Raw genomic sequence first — 13,419 nt, 5'->3', positions numbered from 1 at the left:
AAAAAAAAAAAAAATACGAATTAAGTTAGTTTCTCTCACAAAGTGTGAGAAGAAAAAAGGGATATAAAAAGTTCTATTTTTTTTTTAACTTCCTAAAATATCTCGTATTTATCTACTTTCCACTGTTACCACCACCTAGACCAGGGTGTCTTATCTTTTGGCTTCACTGGGCCACATTGGCAGAATTGTCTTGGGCCGCACGTAAAATACAATAACACCAACCATAGCTGATGAACTAAAAAAAAAAAAAAAAATCTCAAGAAAATCTCATAATGTTTTAACAAAGTTTTTGAATTTGTGTTGGACCTCATTCAAAGCCATCCTGGGCCGCATGCAGCCCATAGGCTGCAGGTTGGACAAGCTTGACCTAGAAGAATGCAGTCACTTTATAATAATATCTGAATTTACTCTAGTTTTTGCAGTTTGATCTGTTTTCAATACGTCAGCCTGCCCAAATGATTTTAAAATGCAAACCAAATCCTATCACTTTTTTGCTTAAAATACTCTTAAACTTTCCCATTGTGTTTAACACAAACTAGAATCCTTATCAAAACCATGTAGAGGCATGGTTTGCTCACTACTTAATTCTCTAATTCATTTTCACTGTAGTGCCCTTTTCACTTTTATGCTCCATCCCATGGGCCATTTTTCATTTCCTTGAAAGTGCCAGGTTTCCCTTATATCAGAGTCTTCCAAGATACTATTTTCCCTACCTGCAATTTTCCTTCCCTCTCTTAGCTAATGCTCATTCAATCTGTAGATCTCAACTACATTATCACTTGAATAAGCCTTCTCTGATACTTCCTCCAGTTTTCAGATTAGGTAAAATTCTTCTATGTAAGCTCCCAAAGCACCTTCCTATTATTTATCATTAGATTGGTTTCAGTGTTTCATGAAAGCAGGAGCTAAGTCTTTTGTTATCTCAGCATTCTATTTTTAGAAAACTGGTAACAATGCCTACTAGCACATAGTAGGTACCCAATATTTGTTCAGTGAGTGATGAACACAAATCTTCTTAAGCCTATACTTTTCATTTGGACTGACCTTTTTTGATCTGTCTGTATTTTTGTCAGTTAGGTGGATTACATATTTACTCATTATTTTATTTAAACTGTTAATGTATATACTATATTCAAGGTACAATCTTGGTGTTAAGTATAAAAATGTCAATAAGTTTATGAACCCCAAATATCTGAGATAGGTCTCAGTTAATTTAGAAAGTTCATTTTGCCAAGGTTGAGGGTGCGTGCTGGTGACACAGCCTCAGGAGGTCCCAATAATAGGTGCCCAAGGTGGTCAGAGCACAGTTTGGTTTTATACGTTTTAGGGAGACACACATCAATCAACATATATGTAAGATGAATTATTGGTTCGTTCCGGAAAGGCAGGACAACTCGAAGCTGGGAGTGAGCTTGCAGGTCATAGGTAGATAAGAAATAAATGGTTGCATTCTTTTGAGTTTCTGATGAGCTTCTCCAAAGGAAGCAGTCAGATATGCATTTATCTCAGTGAGCAGAGGGATTTGAAGAGAATGGGAGACAGGTTTGCCCTAAGCAGTCCCCAGCTTCACTTTTCCCCTTAGCTTAGTGATTTTGGGGCCCCAAGATTTATCTTCCGTTCACAAGTTGAAGTTCCTGCTTCCTAGTGACTTGTACATCATATTTCTATAATTTAGAGTTTTAAAAATGCTCTGTAACAGCTTTAGATTTTGGTGTTAGCCATTTTCATTTCAGATGCAGCTCATTCTTATATAGCAAAGATACAAACTTTCTTTTTTTATTATTTATTTATTTTTATTATTACAGTTTAAACTTTCAAACTTTTAGTCTAATATTTCTATTTTTAACATTTCAGGCATTCCTTGTAGTAATAATACTTTGGTGACTCTAGTTACTTGTGTAGGTGTATGGCTCTTCCACAGATGGAAGATTTTACTTAAGTCCTCAGATTTTGGTATGCAGTAGTGCCATCTAGAAGTGTTACAATCGCAGATTCCAGGTCTCCATCTAAAAGAGCCAGTAGATAATAGAGTGGGTCTCAGGAAACTGCATTTTTAACCAGCATTGCTAGTGACTCTGTTGCCACTGATTCAATGCAGTAGGTCAGGAACTGGACTGCTCACTGAGGATGACATGGAACATAAAACAGAGACAATCTTTGCTTTACTGTTGTTTATCGTGTTGTGGGAAAGTCCAAATATGAAAATATCAGATAAATAACTAAGATAATTATGGATTATAATAAGTGAGATGAGGAAATTCAGTAACTGGTTGAGACTGATTAAATGGGAATGGTTGTTCTTTTTTCTTCACTTTATTAATATTTCTTTCTTAATGCCTTAATGGTTCATATTAGAGATTTGAAATAAATTTTACAATATTTGTGTTTATTGAACAAAGATTTTGCTTTTAACCAGTTCTAAATGTAGAAATTGAGAAAATTTAACCTGCCATATCTTTCTTTTAAAAGGCAATTGCTTTTTAATTCTGAATTTCCCCAGTTGACTTACTCAAATAAGCCTTAATAATTGGAGAAAAAAAAAAAAAAAGCAAGAAATGTCCGAAAGGTCCAAATATACCAATAAAACTAAAATATTCATTTCTTAAATTGTCATCTCTTCACTTAGTATGACATTGGATCTTTTCTTTATATTTTCACTGGGAAACTTGCAGTATTTCTAAGAGTCATAATCTAGGAGCTTGAAACTCTTGCTTGACTCCCTCATGTTGACTGTGGTGACTATGCAGTAGAAAGTGGATTTATCTGTACAAACAAAGAAGCATTCTGTACCTTTGTATAGTACAGGAACTGACTGTGTAAAGAGGTGTCTGAACTTGTACAAGATTTTGGATCCCTTATAGCAGTCCTGTTGTAGCTCACTTAAATGACTGCCAGAGTTGGCAGGAAGCCTGCCCTGAAGGAGTAGGATTCTAGACACATCAGATGTTTCAGGATATATCAGATGAATAAGACTGCATTCACCCTCTACTACTACATAGAAAGCAGCTTTGGGTTTGGAGGTATACTTTCTAACACTTAACTAGTCTAACCAGAGAAACTGAGAGTTCTAAGCTTTTGCTTTGCTTTTGCCTTCCTGATTCTCTCACTTCCTGACTGCATTTTAGCCTATTCCCCTCTAGTTAGTATTTGGGAAGAGCAAAGAACAACTGACATGTCTTGGGAGGCAGAGGTATGTGATTCCTACTACTATTCATTCATTAAATAAAAGATTATTAAGCATCAAGCACTATACTAGACACCTGGGATATAGTGGTGACCAAAAGCAGTCATGATCTCTGTGCTGACAGATGTTGCAACCTATTAGAGATGGCAATCAAAAACATTACTCAAAATAAGTCTAAAATTGCAACAGTGATAAGATCTATGAAGGATAGGCACAGGTACCTTGACATCCAGAACAAGAGTTTGACTTTATCAGGGAAATAAGAAAAATAAGTCAAAACCTGAAGGATGTTAAATTAGCTGGATTAAGAGGCGGAAGGAAATGCATTCCAAGCAGAGAGAGAGAGAGTAGCATGTAGCAGGAAGGAGCAGGGAAAGGAGAAAAGTATCAAAGAGGGCCAGCTGGAGCAGAGAAAGCAAGAGGAAGCATGGTGAGAGCTGAGGCTAGTGAAGGAGGCCAGGCAGAGCCTTTAAGCCATGTTCAGTGTCATCTATGTCTTTACAGTAATAAGAAGCCATGAAGGTTTTTCTGCTTTGTTTTTTTGGTAGAGGGTGAAGTTGGGGAGGAAGGAAGTTAAGGAAGAGGCTAGGGAGATAAGGGCAAGAATGACCTGATCAGATTTACATGGGAAAGAATTACTCAGGTTCCATGTGGAGAAAAGATTGGAGGGAGAACTAGAGTGGATGTGGGTAAATGAGTTTTGAAAGTTATTAAAGTGATTCAAATGAGCTGTTGCAAAAACTTTGCATATTATGGTAGTGGCAGATGTGGAGAAAAGTGGTTAGATTTGAGGGAGATTTATGAGGCAAAATTGACGGTAGTTGATGACAGACTAGATAGGGGAGAGAATTGACGTATGAAGGGTGAGTCCTAGATTTCTGACTGTGCATCTGAAGCGATGGTGATAGCATTCACTTAAATAGAGAACAAGCAAAAAGGACCACATTTATTAAGGGGAAATAACGAGTTGATTTGGGACATATTAAGTTTTGAGTTGCCACTAAATATCCAAGAGACCATCATAGATGCTGGTATGGAGCTCAGAGAAGAGGTCTAAGCTGAGATGTAAATTTGAGAGTTTTTTCAATCTAGGTAGTAATCGAAGCTGTGGGAGTAGAAGAGTTATCCTCAGGAGTGAACAGTGGATGAAAAGAAGTATGTGTAGGTAGGTCTAAGTCTTGAGGAATGCTAACATGTATTTAATGACTGAGTAAAGGTAGATGAAGTTGCATAGGAGACTGGCAAGAAATAATCAGGAAGTCAGGAAGAGCAAGTTTCCTAGAAACAGACAGTGTGGACAATAATGTCAATTACTGCTAGAGAGGTCAAGTAAGATGAGGATTAAAAATGTTCGATGAATTTAATCACATGGAAGACATAGTGAACCTTAGAGCTGTATTAGGGAAGTGGCAGTCCTGGAAACCAGATTGAAATGGATTGGAGTGGGTGAGAAAACAGTTAATTAGTCTAAGAAGTTATGTTGTAAATAGAAGAATTCAGTGAGGGGTTTGGGTTCTTTGGAGAACTTACAGACATATGCAACAAATATTGGTTAATACAAGATAGTTTAATCACAAAATGAGTGATGTGCCAATAGAGTCCAGAAGAAAAAAGCAATCCATGAAGTCTTGGGGTAGTAACAGTAGTGGCTGCCATATTGATCTTACTATGTACCAAGCAGTCTTAAAAGTGTGTGTGTGTATCCTTAAAAACAACTCTGTGAGATAGAAGATATTATTGTCCCATATTATATATAAAGAAACTGGGGCATAAACAGGTTAATGAAGTTATCCAAGGTCCTGCAGCTAGTAAATGACAGAGCCAGGATTTGGACGTAGGCGGTCTGATCAGTTTAAGTTTGTATTCTCCTCCATTCCTCAGTTTTTACCTCAGTGTCTGCAGTACTACCTCTGTCACATAATGTTATATAGTGCCCAGGTTGGCTGCATTACCAGCTGGCATCCATCCATGACAAGGAATTCTGGGAGATCCAAAGATGAGGAACATTCACATCTATAATCTGAATGTGATTTATGTCTAAAGACCAGAGTTACTAATCATTTAACAATAAACGAGAAAACAGCATGAATTCAAAAAGAAGAAAGTATGCCAAAATAGTTTGCTGGAGACTTTAAGTAGGATGAATGAGGACTTTGACAAAGTGGACTCGGGGAATATATTTTTTAAACTTTTCAGGTTTAGTAAATTTTACCTGAAATTTCCTTCCAGGTTAGAAAAAAAATCAATTACTTGAGGATAGTGTTTACTGAAGATCCAATTAACTGAGATCTATTGTAATGATGTTTTCAAAACTAGAATTTTTGATATATTTACTTTTCTCAAGATACTTAGTCTCTGGATAGGACCTTATGAAAATTCATTTACTTCTTTCAAGTAGTTTATCAACTATTACCATTTTAATATCTTCTCAGACTTTCCAAGTAAAAAAAAAAAGCCTTGACATTTTCCATACTTCATTGAAATAATTAGAAATAAAAGAACTTGCGAGGCTATGTTTCAAATGTATATATTTCAGGTTGGATTATCATCCTTATGAAATATTTAAACAGCCTCGCCATGTGCCAGAAGAATATAAACCAAAACAAGGGAAGATTGATCTTGGTATTACCTACAAACAGGATTTTAATTCGTACAAAGTGCAGCCTGTGGCAATAGTCCGGCCTTTGGAGAGACAACAAGTTAAAAAAGGAAAGTTGGACACTGTCCCGACTTATAAAGGTAACTTGCCATTTCATAAATGAAGGAGCCAAAAACTAAAATTCACTTCCAGCTTTAACATCTAATATCAAATTATAACTTTGGTGTGCTGCCAAACTTAGCCTCCATGGCTCAGGGAAGAACATTTCTCTCTTTGGCAAAATAGTATTGTATACTAACAAAAGAAAATAGACCATTTGTCTGATTGAGAGGTAAAAGACCCACATTCCCATCCAAAGTCATCTACTTTATTAGTTTTCGCTGTCTCAAAACATGAAAAACAAAGGATGCCATTAAACAAGCATTATGTCACATTTGTCACTTCATGTCACCTTTAGTTGGCATTGTTCTTTTCTTCCCATCCTAGAAAAAGTTGAAATGCTTCCGAGAGTATTGGGATCTTTGAGGTCAAATAAATAGCAATGCTTTTCTCCATTCAAGTCCTGAACCAACCTATAAAGCAAAAGAGTTACCAGATGGAGAAGCACAATGTTACTTTTACACTGATAAAGGACAAAATAGAGAATGAAGCTTTCATCTGTAAGCAGGTGATTCCTGATATTGAGCCTCAGAATTAGATAGGCTTATCTACCCCATGATAGACAGTGCCAAATGGGGTCCTGCTCCTCTAAGAATTCTGGCATGGTGGAAGAGTGAGAATACTTTCCCTTTGCAGGCAACTGACTTAGAGGAGTATGAGTTGAGCCATGTATGTTTTTCTTTCCAGAAACCTGTTTTTTTGTTGTGGTGGTTTTTGGGTTTTCTTGAGACAGAGTCTTGTTCTGTCGCCCAGGCTAGCATGCAATGGCACGATCTTGGCCCCCTGCAACCTCCACCTCCTGGGTTAAAGCAATTATCCCACCTTAGCCTCCCAAGTAGCTGGGATTACAGGTGCACACCACCACACCCAGCTAATTTTTTCTATTTTTAGTAGAGATGGTGTTTCACCATGTTGGCCAGGCTAGTCACGAACTCCTGACCTCAAGTGATCCACCCACCTCGACCTCCCACTGGGCCTGGTCCAAAAACCTTATTTTAAAATACTCCAGTATTTTTGGGGGGTGGGGTTTTTTTTTTTTTAAAAAAGGCTTTTTTTTTTTTTTTTTTTTTTTTTTCAAAATGGAGGCTTACTCTGTTTCCCAGGCTGGAGTACAGTGGTGCAGTCTTGGCTTACTGCAACCTCTTTCTCCTGGGTTCAAGCAATTCTCCTGCCTCAGCCTCCTGAGTAGCTGGGATTACAGGCATCTGCCACCACACCTGGCTAATTTTTGTACTTTTAGTAGAGATAGGGTTTCACCATGTTGGCCAGGCTGGTCTGGAACTCCTGACTTCAAGTGATCCACCCACCTCAGCCTCCCAAAGTGCTGGGATTACAGGTGTGACCACTGCACCTGGCCTAAAAATAGGCTATTTTAGGCTTATTTTGATTTTGATTTATGATAGTAGGTATTATTTTTATATATTTTTATTAATAATGTAATTACATATATAGGATTACATTATTTCCATTGGTTATGTAAAATAGCTGAATGGATATGTCCTAATATAAAACACTTTTGTAAGAGTGGTACCATCAATAATCAAAGTAATGATTCATACTTGATTTAGGTAATAGTTAAATGCATACTTTTTCTTTAAATTTCATGCCTACCTGTTCAACAAGTAACTAAAGTGCAGGATATCAGTATACTTTCATCTATAAGCCTACCCATTAGGGAGGTCAAGAAAATGTTTTTTCTGTTTTTTAAATCTTTGAGCACATAACATACTACACAAAGAACAAATTGTGAAGACTATGTGAATGCTGAAGAAGTATAATTAAATGTATCATAGAGCAATTGCTGATATAGATTGATATGCACAGGAGAAAATGTACTGTGTAAAATTTGACATAAAGAATAATTGATGAAGATGAATTTGGTCTTTTTTCATTTGTTTGTTTTTTGAGATGGAATCTTGCTCTGTCACCCAGGCTAGAGTGTAGTAGCACGATCTCGACTCACTGCAACGTCTGCCTCCCGGGTTCAAGCAATTCTCCTGCCTCAGCTTCCTGAGTAGCTAGGATTACAGGCACGAGCCACCATGCCCAGCTAATTTTTATATTTTTAGTAGAGACAGAGTTTCACCATGTTGGTCATGCTGGTCTTGAACTCCTCACCTTGCGATTCGCCTGCCTCAGCCCCGCAAAGTGCTGGGATTACAGACATGAGCCACAATATTTGGTCTCTTATACAATCATGTTAAGATTTTCTTTTTTTCTACAAGATCCATAAGAAATATACCAGTAATACTGTTGTCCCCTGATGCTGGGAACATGTACACACAACACACGCACACACTTATACCAACACTACTAGCTTTCCATGACCTGAGTTTCCTGTAGATTCCGATACTTCCACTTCTATGGTTATAGTTCAAGGATAACGAATTTTGAGTTCCTCTGGCATTCTCACTACTGAACTTTCTTAGTCAGCAAAGGTGATGTTTTGTATTTCAGGTTTTCAGGCATGAGACAACAAAAACACTAAGAGTCAAGGTTCTACTTCCATACTCTGTATGATTGTACTGCAGGTTTTGTAGATAACCTATTTAAGAACAATTATGCAGCTGAAGAGAAGTCATAGTGGGAAGATACTCTTACTGTCCTCCTTTGGGAGGCCAAGGTGGGTGAATCACAGAGTCAGCAGTTCGAGACCAGCCTGGCCAACATGGTGAAACCCCATCTCTACTAAAAATACAAAAAATTAGCTGGGCGTAATGGTAGGTGACTGTAATCCCAGCTACTCAGGAGTCTGAGGCAGGAGAATCTCTTGAACCTGGGAGGTGGAATTGCAGTGCACCAAGAACGCACCACTGCACTCCAGCCTGGGCAACAGTGCATTACTCTGTCTCAAAAAAAAAAAAAAGAAAAGTATTTGAAATAAATGAAAATAGAGTCACAACATACCAAAACTTCTGGAATGTGGCAAAAGCAGGGTTAAAAGGAAAGTTTATAGTGCTAAATGCCTATATCAAAAACATAGAAATAGCTTAAATTAACAACCTAACCTTGCAACTAAAAGTACTAGCGGCATAATAACAAACCAAACCCAAAGCTAACAGAAGAAATAATTACAATCAGAGCAGAACTGAATGAAATGGAGACCCCCAAAACCATTCAAAGGATCAGTGAAGCAAAAAGTTCATTTTTAAAAAGATAAACAAGATGGATAAACCACTAGCTAGATTACCAAAAACGACATCCAAATAAGCACAATCAAAAATTAAAAAGTGACATCACAATTGATCCCACAGAAATACAAAAGATGCTCAGAGAGTATTATGAACATCTCTGTGTACACAAATTAGAAAGTCTAGAGAAAATGGATAAATTCCTGGAAACACAAATTCCCAAGATTGAACCAGGAAGAAACAAATCCTGAACAGATCAATAATGAGTAAGGAAATTGAATCAGTAAAAAAAAAAAAAAAAAAAAAAAAAAAAAAAAAAAACCCAAAAAAAAAAAAAAAAAAAAAAAAAAAAAAAAAAAAAAGAAAAACCCTGGACCAAATGGGTTCACAGCTGAATTCTACCAGACGTAGAAAGAACAGCTGGTACCAACCCTACTGAAAGTACTCCAAAAAATTGAGGATGAGGGACTACTTCCTGGCTCACTCTATGAAGCTAGTATGATCCTGATACCAATATTTGACAGAAACACAAAAAAGAAAACTACAGACCATTGTACCTGAACACAGATGCAAAAATCCTCAGAAAATACTAGCACACCAAATCCAGCAGCACATCAAAAAGTTAATTCACCACAGTCAAGTGGGTTTTATTCCTGGGATGCAAGGATTGTCCCACATTGCAAATCAATAAATGTGATTCACCACATAAACAGAATTAAAAACAAAAATCATATGATCATCTCAGTAGATGCAGAAAAAGCATTTGATAAAATCCAACATCCTTTCATGATAAAAACTCTCAAAAAAAACTAGGCATTAAAGGAACATACCTCAAAATAATAAGAGCCATCTATGACAGACCCACAGCCAACATCATACTGAATGGACAAAAAACTGGAAGCATTCCCTTCGAGAACTGGAACAAGACAAGGATGTCCACTATTATCACTCATATTTAACATAGTGTTGGAAATACTAGTGTTGGAAATTATGTCTCTTCACTGACAATGTAATTTATACCTGGGAAACCCTAAAATTTCTACCAAAAGACTCTTATACCTAATAAATGAATTCAGCAAAGTCTCAGGATAAAAAAATCAATGCACAAAAATCAGTAGCATTTCTATACACCAGTAATCTTCAAGCTGGGAATCAAATCAAGAACATAATCCCATTTACAATAGCCACACACACTCAAAGTACCTGGGCATACATCTAACAAAGGAGGTGAATGATCTCTGTAAGAAGAAGGAAATCATAAACTATACAAATGGAAAAGCATTCTATGATCATGGATAGGAAGATTCAATATCTTTAAAATGTCGTATTACACAAAACAATCTACAAATTACCAATATAATTTCTTTTTTTTTTTTTTTTTTTTTGCAGAATTAGAGAAAAACTATTCTAAAATTTGTATGGAACCCAAAAAGAGCCTGAGTAGCCAAGGCAATCCTAAACAAAAAGAATAAAGCCAGAGGCATTACATCTCCCAAATTCAAACTGTACTATAAAGCTACACTAACCAAAACAGCGTGGTACTGGTACAAAAATAGACACATAGCCCAATGGAACAGAATGGAGACTCCTGAAATTAAGCCAGACACCTACAACCACCTGATCGTCAACAAAATTGGCAAAAATAAACAATGGGGAAAGGACTCCCTATTCCATAAATGATGCTGGAAAAACTGGCTAACCATATGCAGAAGGATGAAACTGGACTCCTACCTCTCACTGTATACCAAAATTAACTCAAGATGGAGTAAAGGCTTAAATGTAAGACCCCAAACTATAAAAATCCTAAAAGAAAACCTAGGAAATACTCTTCTAGACATTGCCTTAGGCAAAGAATTTATATTTTAAGTACTCAAAAGCAAATGCAATAAAAATTGACACATGGGTCTTAAATTAGAGAGTTTCTGCACAGGAAGAAAAACTATCAACAAAGTTACAAACAAGTTACATAATAGAAAATATTCACAAACTGTGCATCCAACAAAGGACTAATATCCAGAATCTATAACTAAGTTAAATAAATCAAGAAAAGATAACATTAAAAGATGGGCAAAGGACATGAGAAGACAGTTCTTGAAAGAAAACATACAAGTAACCAACAAACACATGAAAATATTTTCAACATCACTTATCATCAGAGAGATGTAGATGAAAACCACAATGAGATACCATCTCATACCAGTCAGAATGGCAATTATTTAAAAAGTTAAAAAAAAAAAAAAAAAATGATGCTGGTGAGGGTCCAAAGAAAACGGAACACTTATATACTGTTGGTGGGAATACAAATTAGTCCAGCCCTTTTGGAAAGCAGTTTGGAGATTACTCAAAGAACTAAAAGTAGAATTACCATTCAATCAAGCAATCTCATTACTGAGTGTGTAACCAACGAAAAATAAGTCATTCTGTCTGCACTTGTATGTTCATTATAGCACTTTTCACAATAGCAAAGACATGGAATCAACATAGGTGCCCATCAATGGTGAATCATATAAAGAAAATGCAGTGTATATACACAATGGAATACTGTGCAGCCACAGTAAATAAAACCATGTTATTTCAAGAACAAGGATACAACTGGAGGTCATTATTCTAAGCAATTTAACACAGAAACAGAAAACCAAATACTGAATGTTCACACTTATAAGTGGGAGCTAAACATTAGGTATACATGGACACAAAGATGGAAACAATAAACACTGGAAATTCCAAAAGGAGAGAGTGAGGGGGCATGCAAAAGTTGAACAACTACCTGTTGGGTACTGTGTTCACTAATCGGATGATGGAATCATTAGAAACCTAAACCTCAGCATCACGTAATATACCCAAGTGATATACCTTCACATATAATCCCTGAATCTGAAATTCAAATAAATGAAATAAATGGTATGGGGAAAACTGAGTATCCACATGTGAAGGAATGAAATTGGAGCCTTATTCCATAAACAAAAATCAATTCAAAGTGAATTGAAGTCTTAAACATAAGACCTGAAACCATAAAATTCCTAGAAGAAATCATGGGAAATGACCTTGACTTTGACCTTGCCAGTGGTTTTTTTTTGGATATGACTCCCAAAACACAGGTAACAAAAGTAAAAATAGACAAATGAGTTCATCCAAACTAAAAAGTGTCTGTACAGCAAGGAAACAATCAACAAAAAAAAATTGGAACATATGAATTGGCAGAAAATATAAGCAAACCATGTATCACGTAAGGGGTTAATATTTTAAAAAATAAGGAACGTAGACAATAGCAAAAACAAAAAGGGGGGGATTAAAAATTGACCAAAGTACCTGAATAAACATTTTTCCAAAGAAGACATACAAATGGCCAATAGATATATGAAAAGATACTCAACCAATCACTAGATAAATGCAAATCAAAACCGCAATGAGATATCATCTCACACCTGTTAGGATGTCTGTTATAGAGAAGACAAAAGATAGCAAGTGTTGGTGAGGATGTGCAGAAAAAGCAATCCTTGTATTCTATTGGTTTGAATGTAAATTGGTATAGCTATATGAAAAACAATATGAAGTTTTCTCAAAAAATTAAACATGGAGTTTTTATGTGATCCAGCAACTTCTCTGGTGTATACCCAAAGGAAATGAAATCAGTATCTTGAAGAAATATCTTCACTTTTATTTACTGCAGCATTATTCACAATAATCTAGATAAGAAACAACCTAAATGTGCATCAATCAATGAATGAATAAATGTGATGTGTAAATATTTGTATGAACATATATATAGTACACATCTATTATATATTATGTAATAATATGCATAATAATGTATAAATCTAAAAGAGTTGAATACATAGAAGCAGAAGATAGAATGATGGTTACCAGAGGCAGGGAAGTGGGGGAAATGGGGATATATTGGGCAAGAGGTATAAAGTTGAAGTTGTATAGGATGAGTAAATCTAGAGATCTAATGTACAGCATCATGACTATAATTAATAATACTGTACTGTATACTGGAAATTTCCTGAGAATAGATTTTAGGTGCTCACACCACCCACACACACACATGCACAGATGCACACACATGCACACACACAGGTTACTGTGAGGAGATGAATATGTTTCTCACTTTAGTAATCATTTTACTGTGTGTGTATACATGTTAAAGACCAAGTACATTTTAAATATATACAGTGTTTATTTAAAAATAAAATTGACTATATAAAAAGAAACTTTATAATTGAGAATTTAAAAAGCAATAGCATGAAAAATGAAATTGCCATACTAGACACCAAAATGAGATATCCTCAGGGGAAGACATTATTTACTACAAAAATAGTGGAGCAAACAGTGCTTCAAGAATT

The 13,419-nt window shown here is 35.9% G+C and overlaps 1 protein-coding gene across 1 annotated transcript in view; it reads left to right on the top strand.

Annotated features, from left to right (window-relative positions):
• The window catches only part of LOC105549480 (protein FAM154B-like), a 25,987-nt gene that overhangs the window by 5,921 nt on the left and 6,647 nt on the right, over positions 1 to 13,419 (top strand). The window contains 1 exon segment of the mRNA XM_011994050.1: positions 5,721 to 5,923. Coding sequence (XP_011849440.1) covers positions 5,721 to 5,923 — 203 coding nt within the window.

The sequence above is a fragment of the Mandrillus leucophaeus genome, unplaced genomic scaffold, assembly GCF_000951045.1.
Source record: "Mandrillus leucophaeus isolate KB7577 unplaced genomic scaffold, Mleu.le_1.0 Scaffold1116, whole genome shotgun sequence".
In the NCBI taxonomy this organism is placed as follows: domain Eukaryota; kingdom Metazoa; phylum Chordata; class Mammalia; order Primates; family Cercopithecidae; genus Mandrillus; species Mandrillus leucophaeus.
Note: the sequence above shows the minus strand (reverse complement) of the source record. Positions and strands in the feature narration are given on the sequence as shown.